General features: G+C 50.3%; 1 protein-coding gene across 1 annotated transcript in view; it reads right to left on the minus strand.

The window, feature by feature from the left end:
• The window catches only part of LOC146830518 (complement C4-B-like), a 554,995-nt gene that overhangs the window by 70,675 nt on the left and 460,391 nt on the right, over positions 1–23,929 (minus strand). The window contains exon 32 of the mRNA XM_085604724.1: positions 183–276. Coding sequence (XP_085460850.1) covers positions 183–276 — 94 coding nt within the window. The remainder of the gene's footprint in view (positions 1–182; positions 277–23,929) is intronic.

Below are 23,929 nucleotides of genomic sequence, written 5' to 3' on the forward strand. Positions count from 1 at the left end.
TGTGAAACAGATGACCACCCCATCACAGAACTGGCACAACTGGTGCACAGTCAGGCTGCTGAATATTCAGTCTAGAAATTTGCATCACTGGAGTGTGTTTCTAGCACTTCCCTACACTTGTGTTAGTGGCCTAGTGGAGAGGGGTGTCTTCTCAGTCTGCACCGGGGAACAGCATCATTTACCCGGTTCCCGGAGATCTTCGGTCAGCTCGATCTCCAACTTCAGTTGTTGGCAGGTGTTGTTCTCCACCTGCATCACATTGTACAGTCGCAGAATCTGAAACCAACGGGGAAAGCCAAAAATGAGGCTTCTGTGTCACACAGTGGGTCGCAAAAATGTTTCTTCAGGTCGTTTGGCCATTTAACACCATTGCCAAAGCTGGCTACCTTTTTCAAACACATAAACTGTGTAAAAGACAGATCTGCACATGTTCCTTCCCATCAACACCAGTACCAGAGCTGGACCAGCCCTTATACCCTCCCTTCACCACAAGTGACAAAGCTGGGTTAGCTGCCATCCCTTCCCTTCATCACCAGTACTTGAAATGGGTCTATCCCAGTGGCGGCTGGTGACATTTGAAACTGGTGAGGCGTATACGTCAGGCATAACTTTTATATAGCAAATGATGTGAATACGTTCAATGGACAAACCTGGGGTCCAGGGTGAGTCCCTCTACCAAGAAAGAAATTAAAAATAGATTGGCAAATTAATGTAGCGAGAAAGCAAGGCTTATAAAGCAGTGAAAACTTATAGTCTTAAACACATTAAAAACAGCCCCATATCTTCCTGCATTAATATGTTCAACAGTTACTGTAATGTGTAAATTGTACAGCATGACAACTATAGCCCTTTAAAATGTATGCTTGCCCATTGTCTTGCACTGCATGCAGCAATAACTTTGGAAAGATATGCTCTAACCAGACTTCGAGAAGCACCCACAGATGCTGGCTGAAACCAGTCACATAAAAATACGGGCAGACAGGTCCTTAAGTGAGATGGAAAAAGTGGGGGCTCCTATAAAAGTACATGTGAAATAAGTTTCTGTGATTTCCATAGTGTGCCACCTGACCAGTATTTTTGTTTTTCTCTGAGATGTAACTTTACCCAGATACATGACACAACAACTGACATACACCCAAAGACTGTCAGTATGATTGGCTTTGTCACTGGGTGTTGGCTGTTCAAGATACATGAGTAGCAACAATGATTTCTTATAAATAACTAACATTGACATTTTTTGCATTCTGAAATAGTGTTATGCATACACACAATTTTGTTCCTAATGTACATAATTATCATCAAACAATAACCAATGTATTTTCAATATATATAAACAATGTTAACAAAAAATATATATCAATATTTTTATACAATAAATGATTTAATATACATTTTTTTAATATCATCTGTTTATTTGGTGTTTATATCACCTATTTTTGTTTTTTTCGCCCACATTAGCAACTGTTTATCGCCTTGCCTTAGGCATTCATTTTTTCAATTGTATATTTCCTTGTAGAAAGGCAATCTTATATTGTATACAGGGGCCCCGTTCTTTTCCAAACTCATGGGCAGAAAGGCATACAGGAGAGTTGAGCTCAACTTGAGATCAAAAGCGTCTCAGAGCGAGAGCCGCCTTGGAAACTCCAGCGTGCAAAACTGCTGACATTGTATGTTCTCGGCAGTGGCGAACAGATCTAACCAAGGCTCTCCCCACCACTGAAAAAGACCTTGCACCACATCCGGTAGAAGACACCACTCATGATACGCTAGGCATCTTCGCCCTGGCTTGTAGAGAACTGCCAGTTGTTGAACCACCGAGGAAATGCCCTGAGGTTCCAGCCATGTCGAGCGACGCATGGCCTCTTGACAGAGGGTCAGCGACCCCACCCTGCCCTGATTGGCGCAATACCACATGGCAGTGGTGTTATCCGTGAACACCTGCACTAGTCTACCCTTGATCGAAGGATAAAAGACTTTCAGTGCAAAGTGATCGAAGGATGAATGGCTTTCAGTGCCAAACAAATTGACCGAAGCTCCAACAGGTTCATCTAGAGCTTGTACTCTGCCAGAGACGTGAGGCCTCTGATCACCACCTATCCTAGATGGCTGCCTCAGCCCAGGAGTGACGCATCTGTCACTACTGTCAGATCTGGTTGGGGAAGGGAGAGGGGTCTGCCAAGGACCCATTCACGGTTCGTTAACCACCACTGCAGATCTTTTTCAGTACCCTTTGAGAGCTGGACCATGTCAGACAGATTCCCCTGCTGCTATACCACTGGAACGTCAGGTCCCCCTGCAGAGCCTGCATATGCAAGCATGTGTCACAAGCAGGATGCAGGAGGCCATGAGGCCCAGCAGCCTCAGAGTCAGTCTCACTGAAACTCAGGATAAAGGCTGAAATATCAGTATCATAGCCTGAATATCTTGGACTTGCTATTTAGAAGGATAAGCCCGAAACCGCACTGTGTCCCGAACAGCTCCTATGAAAGGGAGCATTCGAGAGGGAGTCAGGTGTGACTTCAGCATGTTAATATTGACCTCCAGTGAATATATTAAGTCGGACATAGGCTGGCGGTGGGAGACGACTGCCTGGGGGAAGTCCGCCTTCAATAACCAGTCGTCGATATAGGGTAATACTGGCACCCCTGATCTCCACAGATGAGCTTCAACTACTTAGATCATGTTGGTGGATACCTGCTGGTAAGCCCAAAAGGGAGCACGGCAAACTGAAAGTACTCATGGCCCACCGTGAACTGCAGGTAACACCTGTGGGGAGCAGAATGGGAATATGGAATATAGGTCCTGCAAGTCCAACGCTACCATTCAGTCTCCCGTATTGAGGGCAGAGAGAACTTGAGCAAGTGTTAGACCTGGCACCTTGGCATGAGTTTCCCTTCCACTTTTTGATGGTGTGCCTCGATTGTTTTGCTGGTGTTGTCCGCTCAGGGCACTGCGCCACGGCTAATCCGTGCCGCAGTGCAAGTGCTCCCTAGATAAAGTGTACCTGTAAATTGATGTTCACGATTGGTTTATTGGATTCACTGTCAGTCCCCAGTAAAGTGCACCAGGGGTGCCAGGGCTTGTGAATGCCAATGCTGCTGGTGGGCTTGCAGCGCTGGTTGCGCCACCCACAGAAAGCGGCCGTGTAAAATGTGTCTAGGGTCTGCCACCGCAGACCCTGTGCGCGGTCTGGGACCGTTGCGCTGACTGCGCAAGTGCCCCCACTTGCCAGTCCCTAAACCTTCCCTTACCTACATATTAGCCACCCCTCTGGTAGGCCCACGGGCAGGGTGCATTGTAGGCATAAGGTAGGACATGCCCTGCTGTGTGTGGCATGTCTTAGTAGTGAATTACAGCCATTTTCGTTCTTCACTATTGAAGGCTACCTGCTCTCCATAGGCCAGAATGGGCTGCCGGGATCACGCCAACGCTGTGACCCCAGTGGACTCAGAGAGCATGGTAGAAGTGTCAAGTCTAGTATGCCTGAACTCAGAATAATAAAATACTTCTTGTAGTCAAGTTTATTTTAATATCCTGGGTTTGTAAATACTACTTTTAGAAAGTTAGTATTTACTGACCTGACCATCTCAGTCCGCCTCTGCTGTGTGTATGTGTTCTGCCTGGCAACAGTAAGGAGCAGGGTTGGGGAATCCCCAGAGACAGGTTGGCTGCCAGGTGGTGGGTAGAGAGGTGACACCTGGATGGGTGGGAGGAGTACACCTTGACTCTTGAATAGGCCTGTGCTCTGCCACCACAAAGCCGGCGCCACCCCCTGTGGGGCGGCTGATGTCTCTGCCCTGCTGCTGAAAGGAAAGAGCAGAGTCACCATAACAAAGTGCTCCAGAACTGGACTGAGCCAGGCCTAGGCCCCCTGGCGCTAAAGAACAAAAGAATCATGGTATAAAAGTAGGAGCCTGGCTCCTAAGAAATCAGAATCCTGTTTACCACAAAGAACCTCTGCCCGACTAGAAGGAGAAGAAGACGCTGGAGGAGCTGGCCTGCTGCTTGCCTTGCTGAGAAAGGAGAGGAAGAGACTTACTGAAAAGACTTTGCTACTTTGTGCTTGAACATTCTCCAAGGGCTTGATCTGAGCTTGCCCCCTGAACTGAACCCCAGGACCAGTGGGTTCTCTGTGCTTCTTGCTCATCCTCCAATTCGAGCCGTGTGTGCATCCCGCTGGAAAGAGACTGCGCCCCTCATCGCCCTCCTAGGGCCGTGACACTCAGAAGCTCGCCTGCCTCAAACCCGTGAGAGCCCCGCTCCGTCCCGAGCCGCTCTCTGTCCCCGGGCCAGGCCGCCTGCATCCCTGTCACCGCCTGCTACTGGAGCGCGCTGACCGCGCTATCACCCCTCCCGCCGGAAGCCGTCCGACGACTGTGATCTACGCCGGGTCATCCAGCTGCACTAACCGTGCCCTGCGACGCCGCTTCGCTATCCCCGGACATCTCAGGCCGCGCCGCCCCCGCTGTGGAGACCCTCCTGCACCGCCGTGCTAAAGGGTCGCTGGCCGCGCCTGCCTACGTGCCCACACCTGCTGATTGAGGACCCAAGAACACTTCGTAAGCCGAGAGTCGCACCGACCTGTGCCGACTCTCCACCTCACTAAGGAAGTTCCAGCATCGGGCTCGGGGCCCGCAACGCCTTATTTCCCCGTTCGCAGGAGTCGATCTCTGTGAGTACTGGAACCACAAGTAACATTTGCAAGAGAACTACAAAGTATCCATTTGAAGCTACGAACAACGAACATTTGCCCGCTGTACAACCTGGTGGCATAGCGAAAACGTTATTGGTCTTGTGATAAGTCTGCTGAGATATATATATCTTATTTTTACATAAAGAATCGTATTTTTATATATATCCAAGTCTGGTGTCCGTTTCTGGGGGGATTGATGTATTTACTGTGTGTATGATTGTAAGTGCTTAACCAACAACGCCTGAGGAATCGCCTTGGCTGCTCACGCCACGCACCTAGAGGGTGAGCAAGGGTCATTCGCGAGGGGTTATCCTGCGCCCTGACGTGGAGGAGAGGGTTCCTGCTTGACACAAGGGCAACCTTGCGCCAACCAGAGATCCCCGACTCTAACATTGTTGGCAGCGGGTGGGATTTCGGATTTGCACTTGTAATTTGCATACAGTGAATTATTAATCACCAGATAGTGAGAGCAGACCAAATAACGCAGCCACAGGTTTTTAATTGTTGAACTTTGTTGAGACATCTGCCATTACTGCAACCATGCCTGGCTCACTCTCTGCTGGAAGAGCGCTCTCCGTGATTTCTGGAATAGATGAGGTGGATTGGGAGAGACTGGAAGGCTACACGATGAAGCAATTGAAAGGCTACAGTGTAAAATTCAGAGTCCCCCATGCTGGATTCAAGAGGAAGACCCAGTACACCAAGGCGTTGAGAGCCTGGAGGGAGTCGCGAGACCCACGGAATGCGGGGGACATCGTTCCACCCGACAACCTTGAGGAACCCAGCAGAGTCCGGTCGCCAGAGGAGCTGGCAGACAGGGCAGCCGACAGGGCGCATGCAATGGAGATGGCAAAGTTGGCCGGACAAATGGAAATGGAAAAGCAGAAGTTGGCCCTGGAGGCACAACAACGCCAAATGGATCATGATATAAGATTGAAGGAGTTGGAGCTGAAGGCGAAAAGTTTGGACACCGCTCCTTCTGGTGGCAGCGCTCCACCAGCGCAGGTAGAGTCCAAGGTGTACATCCCCAAAGATGTAGTAAAGGAGTATTTTAGAAAGGATGACATAGGGCAGTGGTTTAGAGCCTACGAGGTGGCCATGTCCTCACACCGGGTCCCTGAGAAAGACTGGGGAGCGGGGTTGTGGGGAAGGTTCCTTGCGGAAGGGCGGGACACACTGTTAGATTTGCCCTTAGAAGTCCAGACCTCATACCCCCATATGAAGGAAGCTTTAATGACCAGGTATGGGTTAACTCCTGAGCTATATAGACAGAGGTTCAGGGAGACCAAGAAGATCCCTGAGAGTACGTATGTGGAATATGTGACCTTTTTCTGCAGAGCGCTGGATGGTTGGGTGAAGGGTAGCAAAGTGAATGATTATCAAGGGCTGCTTGATTTAATTGCATGGGAGCACTTGTCCAGTCAATGTTTTCCTGAGCTACGCCAGCACCTGATAGATAGCAAGCTGTCCAACCCGAGGAAGCTTGCTGAGGAGGCGGACCGCTGGCTCAGCACCAGGGTCCACAAGGGTCAAGTGGGAGACTCCGCCAAAGGTGGGCAGGGTCCCCAGCAGAAGAGTGGGGGGGACAAGGGTAAACAGAAGGGGTTCCAAAAAGGCCCCCAAAGTATGTCCCAAGGGAACCAGCAGAAGCGTTCTCAGCCTCCCCCACCCCCGCAGCAGAACGGGGCCCCGACAGGTAGACCTGTTCCAAAGGGGCCCTTCAATTGTTATAGGTGTGGTGACCCGGGTCACATTGCCTCTGATCCTAAGTGTCGCCTGTTTGGTAAGACCGCACCCACTGGTGCTCCACCCCGGCAAGTAGCTAGTGTTAACTTTGGGGAGGAGGTAGCAGTCCAGGAGGGTGGGGGTCCCTGGCAGATGACCCTAGTCTCGCTAGGAGACAGTGAGATGGTCCCTGTAACCTACCTGCCCTCTAACACTAAGAAATATGGGCAAGTAGTGACCATCAATGGAAAGAAGATTGAGGCTCTTAGAGATACAGGAGCCAGCGTGACCTCGGTGAGGCAACACCTGGTGTCTCAAGAGCAAATTGTACCCAATGCCTACTGTAGGGTTGTCAATGCTGACAACGTAGAGAGTCGTTGTCCAATGGCTCAAGTTCCCTTTGAGTGGGGGGAGGTCTCTGGTACTCTACAAGTCGCTGTGAGAACTGACATGCCTGTAGACTGTCTGCTAGGGAACGACCTAGAGAGTTCCCCTTGGGAAAAGGTGGAGAAGACCACGCATCTGAGGATGGTGGGTCTACCCGACTGGGCGTGCGTGACCACCCGGTCCATGGCAGCCAGTAGGGGTGTTGAGAGGGTCCTGGAGCCTGAGGGAGAGGTCCAGGAACCGGCCTTAGGGAGAAGGCGCAGGAGGCGCGGGAAACCGGCCCCCGAAGTTCCCACGGCCCAGGAGGAAGCCGACCCGGAGGGGGATGCTCTGGAGCCTACCGGGGAACAGATTGCCGAACTGGGAGACCTGCCTGAGCTGACCCATTGGCAGCAAGAAGGAGGTCCCTCCAGGGAGGAATTCTGCAGGGAGCAGAAAGAATGCCCTTCTCTCGTGGGTATGCGGCAGCAGGCTGCAGACCAGGCCAACGGTGTTCAGGCCAAAACACACTACGTGTACTGGGAGAGTGACCTCCTGTATTCCGAGCCTAAGGCTGCTGAACCTGGGTCAGCCCGTGTGCTAGTGGTACCCCAGAAGTTCAGAACCTTCCTACTGGGGCTGGCTCACGATGTGCCTTTAGCAGGACATTTGGGGATGGACAAGACCTATGACAGGCTTGTCACCCACTTTTACTGGCCCCAAATGCATAAGAATTCCGATTCCTACTGCAGAACCTGTCAGACTTGCCAGGCAAGTGGTAAGAGCGGAGGGAAGCACAAGGCTCCTCTGCAACCTTTCCCTGTAGTCGGTACGCCATTCCAACGAGTGGGTATTGATATTGTGGGGCCTCTGGATCCCAAGACAGCCCTGGGCAACAGGTTCATCCTGGTCTTGGTGGACCATGCCACCCGGTACCCTGAAGCCATCCCTCTGAGGACAGTGACGGCCCCCGTGGTGGGACGGGCACTGATGGGAATTTTCTCCCGAGTGGGATTCCCTCTAGAGGTGGTGAGCGACAGGGGGACCAATTTCATATCCACATATATGAAATCCCTGTGGAAGGAGTGTGGGGTAACTTACAAGTTCACCACTCCTTACCATCCCCAAGGAAATGGGTTGGTTGAGAGATTCAACCGAACCCTCAAAGGCATGATCATGGGCCTGGACGGTCCAATGAGGCGTAAGTGGGACGTCCTCTTGCCATGCCTGCTCTTCGCTTACCGAGAGGTGCCACAGAAGTCTCTAGGATTCAGCCCCTTTGAGCTTCTGTATGGTCACCCGGTAAGAGGACCTCTGAGTTTGGTAAAGGAAGGCTGGGAGCGATCTCCCAGGAAACCTCCCCAGAATGTATACAGTTACATGCTGGCCTTCCGAAACCAGACTCGGCGTTTCAGGCAACTTGCAGAGGCAAATCTGGAAGCCAGCCAGGAGGAGATGAAGCGGTGGTACGACCGGAATGCCACTCTGGTAGAGCTTCAACCTGGACAAAAGGTGTGGGTCTTGGCCCCAGTGGAGCCTTGTGCACTTCAGGATAAGTGGACAGGTCCATTTGAGGTTGTGGAGCGCAAAAGTCCTATCACCTACTTGGTGGACATGCAGACTCCCAGGAACCCTTTGAGGGTCCTACATGTTAACCGCCTTAAGCCCCACTTAGAGAGGACCGAAGTGGGCATGCTGCTGGCCACTGATGATGGAATGGAAGAGGAGACCGAGCCTCTTCCTGACCTCTTAGTGGCCTCTGAGAAAGATGGGTCAGTGGATGGAGTTAACCTCTCACCCACCCTGACGCCCGAACAACAGGAAGATTGCCGCCACTTGCTGGGACAGTTTTCCGACCGATTCTCCCTGGTTCCTGGTGTCACAGATTGGTGCGTCCATGATGTGGACACAGGAGACAGCTTACCTGTGAAGCACAAGGCTTACAGGGTAACTGACAGGGTCAGAGCTTGCATCAAGGAGGAGGTCTCCAAAATGCTTGCGCTAGGGGTGGTTGAGTCCTCCAGCAGTCCTTGGTCCAGCCCCGTGGTCTTGGTCCCCAAAGCTGCTGCGCCGGGAGCCACACCTGAACTCCGGTTCTGTGTGGACTACAGAGGACTCAATTCAGTAACGAAGACTGACGCGCACCCCATCCCCAGAGCTGATGAGCTCATTGATCGGCTGGGGGCTGCCCGGTTCCTCAGCACGTTTGATTTAACGTCTGGGTACTGGCAGATCGCCTTGACCGATGGGGCCAAAGAGAGGTCCGCATTCTCTACACCAGATGGGCACTTCCAGTTCCGAGTCATGCCATTTGGGATGAAGAATGCCCCTGCCACCTTTCAGAGGTTGGTCAACCAGGTACTGGTTGGGCTGGATGCGTTCAGTGCCGCCTACCTGGATGACATCGCAGTGTTCAGTGCCACCTGGCCCGAACACCTGCGCCACCTTTGGGAAGTGTTGATGGCTCTGCGCCGAGCAGGCCTCACGATCAAGGCAAGCAAGTGCCAGATCGGGCAGGGTTCCGTGGTGTACTTGGGACACCAAGTGGGGAGTGGCAAGGTGGCACCCTTGCAACCCAAAATCGAGACCATCCTGGCTTGGGAACCCCCCAAGACGCAGACCGCAGTGAGGGCCTTCCTGGGGCTCACTGGGTACTACAGGAGGTTTGTCAAGGGCTATGGAACGATCGTTGCCCCCTTGACAGAGCTGACTTCCAAGAAGCAGCCCAGGAACGTGATTTGGACTGACACCTGTCAGAAAGCTTTCGACACCCTGAAGACTGCCATGTGCACGGCGCCCGTGCTCCTGGCCCCTGACTTCTCCAAGGAATTCCTAGTACAGACAGACGCTTCAGAGCATGGTGTAGGGGCTGTTCTCTCACAGATGACCGAGGAGGGCTGGGACCAACCCGTAGCCTTCATCAGTAGGAGGTTACTTCCACGGGAAAGTAGGTGGAGTGCAATTGAGCGAGAAGCATTTGCTGTGGTCTGGGCGCTGAAGAAGCTAAGACCCTACTTGTTTGGGTCTCACTTCCGGGTTCAGACGGACCACAGGCCCCTCAGATGGTTGATGCAAATGAGGGGTGAAAACCCGAAGCTGTTGAGGTGGTCCATCTCCCTACAGGGTATGGACTTTACGGTGGAACACCGTCCTGGTACAGATCACGCCAACGCTGACGGTCTGTCCAGGTATTTCCGCCTTAGTGACGAGGAACCCCCTGGGCAAGGGTAGTTCTCCCCACATTTCAGCTGGAGGGGACACGTGTTAGACCTGGCACCTTGGCGTGAGTTTCCCTTCCACTTTTTGATGGTGTGCCTCGATTGTTTTGCTGGTGTTGTCCGCTCAGGGCACTGCGCCACGGCTAATCCGTGCCGCAGTGCAAGTGCTCCCTAGATAAAGTGTACCTGTAAATTGATGTTCACGATTGGTTTATTGGATTCACTGTCAGTCCCCAGTAAAGTGCACCAGGGGTGCCAGGGCTTGTGAATGCCAATGCTGCTGGTGGGCTTGCAGCGCTGGTTGCGCCACCCACAGAAAGCGGCCGTGTAAAATGTGTCTAGGGTCTGCCACCGCAGACCCTGTGCGCGGTCTGGGACCGTCGCGCTGACTGCGCAAGTGCCCCCACTTGCCAGTCCCTAAACCTTCCCTTACCTACATATTAGCCACCCCTCTGGTAGGCCCACGGGCAGGGTGCATTGTAGGCATAAGGTAGGACATGCCCTGCTGTGTGTGGCATGTCTTAGTAGTGAATTACAGCCATTTTCGTTCTTCACTATTGAAGGCTACCTGCTCTCCATAGGCCAGAATGGGCTGCCGGGATCACGCCAACGCTGTGACCCCAGTGGACTCAGAGAGCATGGTAGAAGTGTCAAGTCTAGTATGCCTGAACTCAGAATAATAAAATACTTCTTGTAGTCAAGTTTATTTTAATATCCTGGGTTTGTAAATACTACTTTTAGAAAGTTAGTATTTACTGACCTGACCATCTCAGTCCGCCTCTGCTGTGTGTATGTGTTCTGCCTGGCAACAGTAAGGAGCAGGGTTGGGGAATCCCCAGAGACAGGTTGGCTGCCAGGTGGTGGGTAGAGAGGTGACACCTGGATGGGTGGGAGGAGTACACCTTGACTCTTGAATAGGCCTGTGCTCTGCCACCACAAAGCCGGCGCCACCCCCTGTGGGGCGGCTGATGTCTCTGCCCTGCTGCTGAAAGGAAAGAGCAGAGTCACCATAACAAAGTGCTCCAGAACTGGACTGAGCCAGGCCTAGGCCCCCTGGCACTAAAGAACAAAAGAATCATGGTATAAAAGTAGGAGCCTGGCTCCTAAGAAATCAGAATCCTGTTTACCACAAAGAACCTCTGCCCGACTAGAAGGAGAAGAAGACGCTGGAGGAGCTGGCCTGCTGCTTGCCTTGCTGAGAAAGGAGAGGAAGAGACTTACTGAAAAGACTTTGCTACTTTGTGCTTGAACATTCTCCAAGGGCTTGATCTGAGCTTGCCCCCTGAACTGAACCCCAGGACCAGTGGGTTCTCTGTGCTTCTTGCTCATCCTCCAATTCGAGCCGTGTGTGCATCCCGCTGGAAAGAGACTGCGCCCCTCATCGCCCTCCTAGGGCCGTGACACTCAGAAGCTCGCCTGCCTCAAACCCGTGAGAGCCCCGCTCCGTCCCGAGCCGCTCTCTGTCCCCGGGCCAGGCCACCTGCATCCCTGTCACCGCCTGCTACTGGAGCGCGCTGACCGCGCTATCACCCCTCCCGCCGGAAGCCGTCCGACGACTGTGATCTACGCCGGGTCATCCAGCTGCACTAACCGTGCCCTGCGACCCCGCTTCGCTATCCCCGGACATCTCAGGCCGCGCCGCCCCCGCTGTGGAGACCCTCCTGCACCGCCGTGCTAAAGGGTCGCTGGCCGCGCCTGCCTACGTGCCCACACCTGCTGATTGAGGACCCAAGAACACTTCGTAAGCCGAGAGTCGCACCGACCTGTGCCGACTCTCCACCTCACTAAGGAAGTTCCAGCATCGGGCTCGGGGCCCGCAACGCCTTATTTCCCCGTTCGCAGGAGTCGATCTCTGTGAGTACTGGAACCACAAGTAACATTTGCAAGAGAACTACAAAGTATCCATTTGAAGCTACGAACAACGAACATTTGCCCGCTGTACAACCTGGTGGCATAGCGAAAACGTTATTGGTCTTGTGATAAGTCTGCTGAGATATATATATCTTATTTTTACATAAAGAATCGTATTTTTATATATATCCAAGTCTGGTGTCCGTTTCTGGGGGGATTGATGTATTTACTGTGTGTATGATTGTAAGTGCTTAACCAACAACGCCTGAGGAATCGCCTTGGCTGCTCACGCCACGCACCTAGAGGGTGAGCAAGGGTCATTCGCGAGGGGTTATCCTGCGCCCTGACGTGGAGGAGAGGGTTCCTGCTTGACACAAGGGCAACCTTGCGCCAACCAGAGATCCCCGACTCTAACAGCAAGCATTTTGGATTTCTCCTTTTTCACGAAGAAATTGAGAAGGTACGGTTCTAGAATAGGAACACAACCTTCTTGTGAAGCTCGAACCCTCTCTATTGCTCCCTTGGCCAAGAGAGCTGTCACTTCCTGGTGGAGTAAGGAGAGATAGGCCTCCATCAGCCTGTCGCAGGTGGGTGGCATGGGTGGAGGGGTGGTGATGAAGGGGAGGGAGTAGCCCCTTTGGACAATCTGGAGAACCCAGCGGTTAGATGTTATCGATCTCCAGTGGTGCTGTTGACGGAGTATCGTGCCTCCCCCTGATTGTCCATGATGGTTGAAGTGTAAAGTAAAGGGGCTTGGAAACTGCAGCTACCGGGGGAGTGGTGGACTGGCCCGATCTCTGGCTGATGACCTACATGCTCTATGAGTACTGTGTCCTTGGCCAAGCCAGGCCCGGAAAGCTTGTGTATTGTGGTTGCTGGTCATGGAGAGAAACAGCTGGAAGCCCCTTTGTGGTCACGAAGGAAGCAAAAGGCAGACTGGGGTTGGCGAGGGGTCATGAAAATGCCCAAGGACCTGTCCATAGCTCTGCTTTCCTTAAAGCACTCCAGCACTGGTTAAAGCTTTGTTTTCAAAGAGATTGGAGCCTGGACATGCACCGAAAAGCCAGTCATCCTTTGCCAGCCATCGTGCCACACATGAAGAAACTGCTCTGCCTAACAAGTCGGTCATTTCAAGCCCATTACAGATTGTGAACTTAGCTGTGTCCTTCCCATCAGCCATAACTTGATAGAGTATGGCTTGGGCCTCATCTGGGACCATAGACAGCACCTGTGAAACAGGATCACAAAGTAACGGCCGAAAATGCATGTGGTGTTCATGGATCGCAGTGCCAGGCTGGTGGAGGCAGACATTTTCTTGCTTAATGTGTCCATCCTTTTGAATTCCCTATCCAGTGGTGTGGTACTGGTAGGGAATGCACCAGGATTTACTCAGGAAGTGGAGGCTTGGAGCACTAAGCTCTCCAGGGTAGAGTGCTGGGTGAGGAAATTGGGTTCCCATTGAGTGGGGCAATGGTGGCGGGCAATTATCCTGTTCACAGGAGCCCGTGTGCAGGGCTTGAACTAGGCCCCAAGCAGGATGTCTGTGAAAGCTTCATTAACAGAGAGGAGGTTCTTTGGGGGTGACTACCGGCTGAAGCACCTCTGTCAAGACGTTAGTCTTGACAGCCACAGAGCATAGCTGAAGATCCAGGACTTTGACCGCCCTCTTAAACACCATAGCAAAGGAGGCTCCATCCTCCATAGTAACGGTAGGTGGAGAGACTAAGCGAGTATCTCGAGAGGTGTCCAGTCGACTGGCATTCGCCAATTCCTCACACCAATCCACAATGGGGTACAGGGGCTGGTATTCATAAGGGCCCTGTGGGTCCGGCCATTCTTCTCCAAGTCAATCAATCAATCAATCAATACATTTGTAGAGCGCGCTACTCACCAGTAGGGTTCTCAAGGTGCTGGGGGAGGAGGGGGTGCCTCTACTGTTCGAAGAGCCAGGTCTTGAGGTGTTTCCTGAATGTGAGGTGGTCCTGGGTCAGTCGTAGGTGGGCGGGGAGGGAGTTCCACGTCTTGGCCACCAGGTAGGAGAATGATCTTCCTCCGGCGGTGGCTCTGCGGATCCGTGGTACAGTGGCGAGGGCGAGGCTGGCAGAGCGGAGTTTGCGTGTTGGAGTGTAGAACGTGAGGCGGTTGTTGAGGTATTCGGGACCTATGTCGTGGAGTGCTTTGTGTGCGTGGGTGAGGAGCCTGAACGTGATCCATTTGTTGACGGGGAGCCAGTGCAGGTCTCTCAGGTGGGCTGATATGTGGCTGTGGCGGGGGATGTTGAGGATGAGTCATGCGGATGCGTTTTGTATGCGTTGGCGTCTTTTCTGAAGTTTGACTGTGGTTCCTGCGTATAGGGCGTTTCCGTAGTCTAGTCGGCGGGCCTGGGTGACCGTCTTTCTAGTTCCAGTAGGGATCCACCGGAAGATCTTACGGAGCATGCGCAGGGTGTTGAAGCATGAGGATGAGATAGCGTTGACTTGCTTGGTCATCGTGAGAGAGGATCCAGGATGAATCCCAGGTTGCGTGCGTGGTCAGTGGGTGTTGGTGCGGTGGGTGGCTGTCAGTGCGGTGCCCAGTGCTGTGGGCCACCAGGAGTCGTCCCAGGCGGATGGGGATGGTCCGAGGATGAGGACCTCTGTCTTGTCTGAGTTCAATTTCATCCATTCCGCGATGTTTTTCATTCCTTCCTGGAGGTTGAGTTTGGCGGTGGCTGGGTCTTTGGTGAGGGAGAGTATCAGCTGGGTGTCGTCGGCGTATGAGACGATGTTGAGGTTGTGTTCGCATGCAATGGTGGCGAGGGGGCTCATGTAGATATTGAAGAGGGTTGGGCTGAGCGATGAGCCTTGGGGTACGCCGCAGATGATCTCGTTGGCCGCGGAGTGGAATGGAGGGAGGCGGACTCTCTGGGTTCTGTCGGAGAGGAACGAGGTGATCCAGTCCAGGGCTTTACCTTGGATCCCGGCGTTGTGGAGGCGGGTTATTAGGGTACGATGGCAGACTGTATCAAAGGCGGCTGAGAGGTCTAGGAGGATGAGGGCGGTTGTTTCCCCGTTGTCAAGCAGGGTCCTGATGTCGTCGGTGGCTGTGATGAGGGCGGTCTCGGTGCTGTGGTTGGCTCAAAATCCGGACTGGGATGGGTCGAGGGATCCATTGGCCTCGAGGAATGCGGTCAGCTGTTATTGACGATCTTCTCGATAACTTTTGCAGGGAAGGGAAGAAGAGAGATGGGGCGAAGTTTTTGAGGTCTTTAGGGTCCGCTGTGGGTTTCTTCAGTAGGGCGTTGATCTCTGCGTGCTTCCAGCTCTCTGGGAAGGTGGTGGACGCGAGGGAGTTGTTTATGGCGTTCCGTAGGTGGGGAGCGATGATGGTGTCGGCTTTGTTGAAGATGTGGTGAGGGCATGGGTCGGAAGGAGAGCCGGAGTGGATGGTGTTCATAGCGTGGGCGGTGTCTTCGGTGCTGATGGGAGTCCAAGCGCTGAGGGTGGTTGTAGGGGGCGTTGGTTTGGTGGCTGGGGGTGCAGTCTGGGCACCGAAGCTGTCGTGGATATCGGCGATCTTGTGGTAAAAGAAAGTGGCGAAGGAGTTGCAGAGGCCTTGCGACGGTGTGATGTCGTTGCTGCTGGCGCTGGGATTGGAGAGCTCTTTTACGATGCTGAAGAGTTCCTTGCTGTTGTGTGTGTTGTTGTCCAGCCGTTCTTCGAACAATGTCTTTTTGGTGGTGCAGATCAGCTGGTGGTGTTTGCGGGTGGCGTTCTTGAGGGCTGTCATGTTTTCTGTCGGCTGTTCGCGGCGCCAGGTTTTCTCGAGGGTTCGGTAGGATTTCTTCGATTCTTTGAGGTCGTCAGTGAACCATGTTGTTTTCCTGTTGCCGGGCTTGCCTGGAGGGTTCTTCAGTGGTGCAAGGGTGTCGGCACAGTTGACGATCCACTGTGTGAGATTGCGGGCTGCATCGTTGGTGTCAGTAGTGTTGATTGGTGGGTTCTGGCTCAGTTATGTGGTTAGCTGGTCTGCGGTGACTTTGCTCCAGCATCTACTGGGGATCTGTTGGTGGGATGTGGTCTTCTTAAAGGTGAAGTAGATGCAGCTGTGGTCGGTCCAGTGTAGTCCAGTGGAGTGGCTGAAGGCAACGTGGCTGCTGGCAGAGAAGATGGGGTCAAGCGTGTGGCCGGCGTAGTGGGTGGGGGTGTCCACCAATTGCTTGAGTCCGAGGTTGGCGAGGTTGTCGAGCAGGGTGGTGGTGGTGTTTTTGTCATTGTTGTTCTCCAGGTGGAAGTTCAGGTCCCCTATGAGGATGTAGTCTGATGAGGCGAGGGCATGTGGGCTGATGAAGTTGGCGATGGCTTCACTGAATTGTGTGCGTGGGCCCGGGGGTCTGTAGATGAGGGTTCCTCTGAGGGTGGTCTTGGGGTCGGTGTGGATCTGGAAGTATAGGTGTTTGGCGGTGGTGAGGGCATCTTCGGAGTTGGTCGTGATACTGATGGTGTTCCTGTAGACGATGGCGATTCGTCCTCTGATTTGGTTGACGCGGTCCTTTTGGGTGATCTTGTAGCCATCCGGGATGGCTATGGCGATGTCGAGTCCTAGCTCATATGAATAAGGCTCAGGCCCCGGCCTGGATGGCATGGCTCCAGCCACACCAGAGTCAATGTTGGACGATGCCCCTATGGGTCTGGGTTGGATTTGGGGATTATAATGGGGATGATGCAGCCGGAGGGCTTAAGCGGGTATTGGTAGCCCGATAATGAGGTGCATGGATTCATAAAGTTCACGAAGTTGGGCGGGGGTCGATCTGGCTCCAAGAAACTCTGCAGGCGCTGAGACAGCCTAGGTTCAGGGTCAACCGTGAAGTCAGGCCTTGAGTGTAAATGCTCCTGTGTGTCGTCGGTTGACTTCGATGGACAGGGCGAAGTTGATGATTTTTTCAACTTCTTACTCTTCTTTTTGTGGGACTTACCAGAACAATACGACTTTGACTGTGAAAAAGATCGATGGCTCCGTGACCAATGCCAGGACCTTCTTGTTGACTGGGATCAAGACCATCGTGGCATAGCATGTTGAGCAGGAAGGAGCATGGGGGATCGCTCCCTCAAAGCCTTTGGGTGCATGGCACAACAATCAACGCAGGTTTTGGCACTGTGGTCACACTCAAGGCACCAGAGACAAACAAGGTGAGGGTCATCTCAAACATTTGTTTGTGACATCCAGCCTTCCTTGTTGACATCCCTCCCACACCAGGAGATCAGTCTAAAAAAACGTTGACAAAAAGTTGAAAAGAGACAGTCAAAAAACGACTGAGGGTAGCTCCATCCGGATCTGTCCTGACTGGCGTGGAAAGAAAAGAAGTGAGGTCAGCATGTTTGGGTGGCACTTATATAGACACACACACACGTCACTTCCAGCTAGGACAATGCTATGCAAAGCTGAATAGCGACCCCTACTAGTGCGTACAGATACTGTTCATGAAGATTTTTCAGATCCAGTCTGACGCCTGGGGATAATCTTAGGTTAAGGAATCTACGGCTACAAGTCTCTGTCAGATACTAGGCTCACTCCACCAGCTAAGCCAAGAACTAGTGACTAACGCCAAAGGATGCCTACTGCGAGGGCCCTGACTAACCATACCTGCCAGCCTCATAGTGCACATGGTGCATCTGACACGCACCGGCCTTAACGGGGTGAGGAAAACCAAAAATTGCCTCCCAAGCAAGGTATGGTTCCCACTCATGGACGAGATGGTAGTGACTATCATACATTTGTGACAATGGTGCAAAATAGCTGGTCCCCTTGACCCACCAGTGCCTGTGCTTACAGAACATAGCTGTCAACAATTGTGGACATGTGCCAGCCTCAATTTTGGCTGCCTCCCCTTTGCGCGGTACACCATGGTCCTAATAGATGATTACACCAAATACCCTGAGGTGGAAATTGTGACCTCTCAGACAGCCAGTGAGACCCTGCCAGAGCTCGAGAAGATGAGGTCCAGACAGAGTTGTTGAAAGAACTCAGGACAAAAAATGTTCCACCCTTTCTCAGCCAGGAATTTGCAACATATGTACACTCTTGGAACACTAAACATAAGAAGGTGATCGCACTGTGGCCCTAAGCAATGGGGATGCCGATAGGTTCATGTGTATGTTTAAGAAAGTAGTTTGCGTATTTCATGCTATCTAACAAACACTTGAATGGGCCATATACGCCTATTTACAGGAGTCCTGCCAGACACCACATTCCACTACCAACAGGCCCCAGGACATGCCATCATGGGTTGAGTGATAGTGACCTCCCCCCATTGACGACCACCAAACACTGCAGAAGAAGAAGGCTACCAATCAAAGGGGGAGCATCCACGGAGGGGCCAGAGAGCCCGAGAGTCAGATATTCGACCAGGAGATCCAATGTACATTAAGGACTGGTATCCTTAGAGCAAATTTCGAGCTCCCATTTGAACAATACCTGTGTCCGTTTGCTTGCGCCAGATGGCAGAGACACTCTAAGGCATGGGCAAATAGGGCCAGGCCCAGGGCCTCAGCCGTTCAGGAGCATCCTGATAGAGCCATCTCTGTCTTTCTCTGATGCCCTTAAATAATTATTTCACAGATTGTTTTAAATAACGTTTTCCTTTCGTTTATTTTTAATGTGGGAGATTTATGAGAGCCTATTCCAGACATGTTGCTGAGAAATGCTTATGTTTTTCAACACCATGTAACATTCATAAAACAATAATTTTGGATTAAAACTGAACTTCACATATGAGAAATGGGTGCGGTCACAGATATTATTTACAATAATATTAGTTAGCTGCTGCGGAATTGTAATACTGAAAGTAACCACCACTATTTCTGAGTATTAGATAAAAACACATTTAAAATATGGACGAGTTTGCCTGTGCACTGTCAATAACCTGGCCAAAGTGGACATAAAAGCTGAAACTGGATCATAAATTCAAAGCTGGTCTGAATTGGTGCCCCCAAAATCTGCTTTGCTGATGGCCTCTGAAATACTTAAGATGTCCTTGGACAGAGGTCTGTGCGAAAAAAACAGCTGGGAGACCCCAGGGGCTGCAATCCTCCCAGGATTGGGCCTGGTATTTAGAGTGCCCTCACAAGTCCTGTGCAAGGCACCAGTACAGCCGGCTTCTGACTTTGGCCTAAGCTTCACTGTACAGATGACGTAGGATCAGAAGCTGTGCAGGTCCAACCAATGAGAAGAGAATGGGGCCTCCTATATCCTTCATCGAGGCAAGGGGAGGGTTGGGCTCTCAAGAGGTATATGGATCAATCTGAAGGTATAGGGGAATATGGGGGCTTCCAGAGGAGGATTCTACCCACCTTGCAACCGAGGCCACACCTGTGCAACTTTCCAAAGAAAAACCTTACGCTTTTGAACTGTTATAGCTCCAGTTTAATGCAAGGGACCAAATTTACAAACGCAATCTGTACCGCAAACATACATTGTAGGTGCAGGAAAATGAAGGGGCACGGAGTCAGGAGGGCTATATGTGGCTGAGATTACTCTTTGCTCGACTCATTCGTTATCAGGCTATTAAAAATATTCAATAGAACTTCCTCATTCCAGCAACCAGATGGCACGCTTGAACTATTTAATAACACCTAATGCTAGTGGATGATGGTCACCAAAGCCGCATGACACCACCAGTGACGCAATAGCTCTGAATTAGTATAAATGGCCCCTCCGGGAACTGGATGGACACCCTCAATGATGCTCATGAAAGACTATAAGTCACCTTCACTTATAATATTACTCTCTTGTACTATTAATTGTTTAATATTATTTTAAGTGATGCCTCTGGCCCTTAGAGAGTGCTCACAAAATGCCACTTGACGCATTAAACCTCTAAGGCCGTGATTACAGGTTAAGTAATACCACACCACATATTTTCAATTCCGCCCAGTAAATGCGGGTTTGGCACCTACAGTGATACGTTTTCTTCCATGTCTCGCTGAATTGTTCCATAAAACTCAGAAAGAACCTCATATTTGTCACCACACTCACTGCCAGTGTGGTGAAGGACAAGGCAGAGTGACTTGAGCTGTAATTCCCTCTTCTGTGAGACAAAGGCATCCAGCTCCATTCTGCATCCAAGGCTGCCATCTTGGATTATGTAGTCCATTAGCCATCAAACGTCCTTCCTGTCCCAGTCTTAACATATCTGAGGATATGCCAAACCAATAAAATGCACTAACTAACTCATAGGGCACAACAAGAAACTTTACTTGACTCGTACAATCACTCCATTGCGGTATCCAAAACAACATGAACCAATTTCTTGACTGTGGAATTCGATAAATCCATTCAATAATTAGAAATAAATGTCTGAGGATGTTCCCAGGTTTCTGCCCTAAAAATCTCAAGAAGCGAATCACCACCTGCCTCAGCCCAGGAGGCTGAAAAGGGTCATTCAGAGAAGACCTGTAAGCCTGAGTAAAAAATTCCTTTCACCCACCTACTTAAAGTAGGAGCAGGCACCTTTTCCCATTTGTTGACTGCTCCGTATGAAACAAACCAGGAATTAGACAGATTAAAAGGTTGTGTCTTTGGGATTATATTAACAATTCTGATCTCGAAGAAGATGGAAAAACCGAAGCACTCTTCCTTCGAAAACTGATATCTCGACTACACTTAGGAATGAATTTGGGATCTACTTGAAGTACAACCCTGTATGGGAAAAACCTCAAAGAAGGGAACGTAATCAAAAGGTCAGATAACTCCCTCGGTCTTCTGGCAGATGTAATCGTTCAGAAATAAGTGCTGTAAAGTAGCATCTTTCTGTGGTTCAAGCTGAGTCAACAGAAGGCCCATTAATCACTATCACCAAACCACAGGTTGGACCCATATTTGTGAATGGCTGGCTCCTGAGTCTAAAACTCTTAAGAAGGAAAGCCACTAGTGTAAGAATCATGAGAAATCCTGAGATGGACTTCTGAACGCCTGTATTGCTAACCACTAAGCACTGAGGATAGCAGGAGCTTGGTCCTTGTCAAAACCCTCTTTCAAGACGTCAAGGACTTAAAACGATTAATGGAATATGGGGCCACCGATTTCCCAGAACACCAATATTTAAAAGAACCCTAATGTTACTTGTAAGATTTCAATGTAAATGATCTTCTGGAGTTTTCTATATCCAAGGCCACCTGATGTGAGGACCTCAACTTTTCCAAACATAACCTCTCCACTTCCAAGCTGGCAAGTTCAGCCTCTTGAGAACCTGAAAGTCGAGATGGAAAACTGAAGGGGCAGGAGGGGGATGAAAGGGAGATGAAACTGAACTTCTACTGCCATCTCCAAGATCAAGCGATACCATCGACGTCATGGCCAGAATGGAGCCACTATCATCACCTGAAGCTTCTCCTCCTGAATCTTCTGCAGCACCTTTAATGGGAGGAGAATTGGAGGGAAAGTATGCAGTAGATGTTGAGGCCACAACATTGACTGCAAAAGGACACCAAGCATTCGAGAAAATGAGAGGGAGCATTGCATCTGGAAGGCAAACAGGTCTATCTTTGGGGGCCCAAACCAAACTGTTGTAAATGAAAAAGAGAAATGGAAGGCAAACTGCGACTCAAAGCATGTGCCTGAAAATTCACCTTGCTCTGAACGTAAACTGAACTCACAGCCAACAGATGATCTACTGCTCAGGAAAAGTTTTTAGTGGCCAGGTCGTTAAGTCCCCAACTCCTTCTGCCCGCCTGATGATTCGGTTAACAACTTGCTACTGATTGTCTGTTCTGATGACCAGATGAAACCCTTCAAATATGACTGGAGAGCACTGACTTTTGGAATATGTGGGTACTGTTCCTCAAAGTGGTCAATTGGATATCTTTTCCCAGAAAATGAGGAATATAGGATATATCAATGTCTTTCCATTATTTCATGACAATGTCTCTAAAGACATCATGGAATGGAAGGTTGTCAACTGTAGAGGAGCAACACTGTGTATAAAGCTCCTCTTGCTTCTGCTGGTTCTGTTTAAATTCCAACACATTTTGAATATACCAACACTTTCTACAATTGCGAACCTTGAATGTAGCTCTTTTTGTGGTCAGACTCCTGCTCCCCATCCAAGTCTGCCCTAGCCCTTTTTACAGCTGGTTCATTCAAAGCAGGGTCGACTGTCTGCTTAATAGCTGCAGAGTCCCTCTAGAGATCTGTTATACCTCCTCATCCATAGGAGGCTCAGGGTTGTTACCTTGCTGGTTTCCTTCACGTGTTCCATAGTAACTGAAGTAAAATAACACCTATAGAACAAACTGTAAAAGCTGTAAGACTGAAACAATGAGACCTTCCAACAACAGGCAGCAAGTTCCAGCCGTGAATAGAATAAGGAATACATCCTGTTTATATGCAGATGCCTGGCTATCAACTCTTGTTACTCGAGATGCTTGAGCCAGACAAAAATGAGGCAATCGAATATCCGGTCGCTTGAACAGGAACAGCACATGACCAGAGTGGGAGCACCACCACATGCTGGTATCTGCAAGACTACCTCCCCATACCAAGACTTTTCCCTACCCCAGCACCGCGAGAACTGAGACTTGGGAGTAACTGTCACAACGTGATGAACAGGGCAGTAAGTACATAAGAAATGCATTCAAAGAAAACACGCACAACGTACTACAACAAAAGGTTTACTTATTTGTCATACCATTTAAAGGTCGACAGGGAACAATTATCAGGAGATTTGAGAGGAAAGGGAGGTACTTTTACAACAAGGTCAGTCAACGTAGAGATAGGACTGAAATTTCAAATTTTGTTGGGTTTACTTTAGTAGTGACCTGTTGGAAACAGACTCCTCATGTATGCTAATACTGAGACAGGGAGGACGGACGATGGGTAATGCAGTCAGTGACAGTGAAGGTTCCATTAAGGAAAAATCTACAACAGAAGGTAGAAAGAAACAGAGGGAGGGAGAGCAAAGACGGACTGGACTTCCTGTATTTCGAGAAGTTTGTAGGGATGGTTATAATTTGAGGTGCCGCAATAAGATTAAAAAGTCGGAACAGGATCAGCATTCTGACAGCCGTTCTAAATGTTCTTCTCAGGTCATTGATGATAAACAAGCAGAGAGAGTGAGTCTATCCCAGTGCTGAAGAAAAGAAGAGTATAGCATGAAAAGTTGAACAAGACGAGAGACTGAAGTCAATGTAAAGAGGGAAGAGAAAGGGTTGGGCCCTGAGACTCCAGTTAGAAAGAAGAAAGTAGTAGGAAAAACATGCAGAAATAGCTACGGATACTCTAGAAAAATAAGACAACGGGCAATTCTCCAAAGGTTTCTGGTGGCTGATACTAGTTGAGAGTCCAGATAAGCATTTAAATCCTCCTGATAAGAGTTTATTTTCTAAAGATACAGATTGAAGGGGATATACAATGCATCATTAAAGCAGTCTTCTCTCCGCGTTCGAGGTTTTTGATATCATACTAGCTGAAAATTACTTTATTAGTGAAGCACCCGGGGGAGTGGGGGAGGTTTAGAGTAAGTAATTAGGGTAGCTTTTTCTCACATAGTACCCGAAGATATCAAGGAAATTTACACCAGTGGATGGGATGTTAAACAGGAACCCGGCCTCATACAGAAACCAAGTGGGGTGGGATAAACCCTCTATTGCACATGTTAATCCCTTACACAGTGAGCATCAGGTGCAGGCTCCATACCCTTTAAACCCAAAGGCAAAGCATGGCATAAAATCCAAGTGAAAAAATTACTGAGGGGACCTCAATCGATTTGTGTTATGGTGCGGAAAAGAAGGAACTGAGTTCAGCATGCTGGGGTGCTGCCTAAATAGTCACTGCGCATGTCACTTCTGGTGAGGATGATGCCAAAGACAAACAACCCTCCCTACCACTACACAATGGGACTGCTCAAAAATTTCCAGACCCAGTCTGATGCCTGGGGAATATTCCAAGGTGAAGAATCTGCGAGTATAAGTCTCTATCAGATCCAAATCCGCATACACGATATAGAGCATCGAACAATTGGAAGAAACAATATTTTCAGTTTGTAACGATTCACCTAATACATGGTTAATACAAGGCATTATTTCTGTAGTATTCCCTTCTA

Source organism: Triturus cristatus, chromosome 5_1, assembly GCF_964204655.1.
Source record: "Triturus cristatus chromosome 5_1, aTriCri1.1, whole genome shotgun sequence".
Taxonomy (NCBI): domain Eukaryota; kingdom Metazoa; phylum Chordata; class Amphibia; order Caudata; family Salamandridae; genus Triturus; species Triturus cristatus.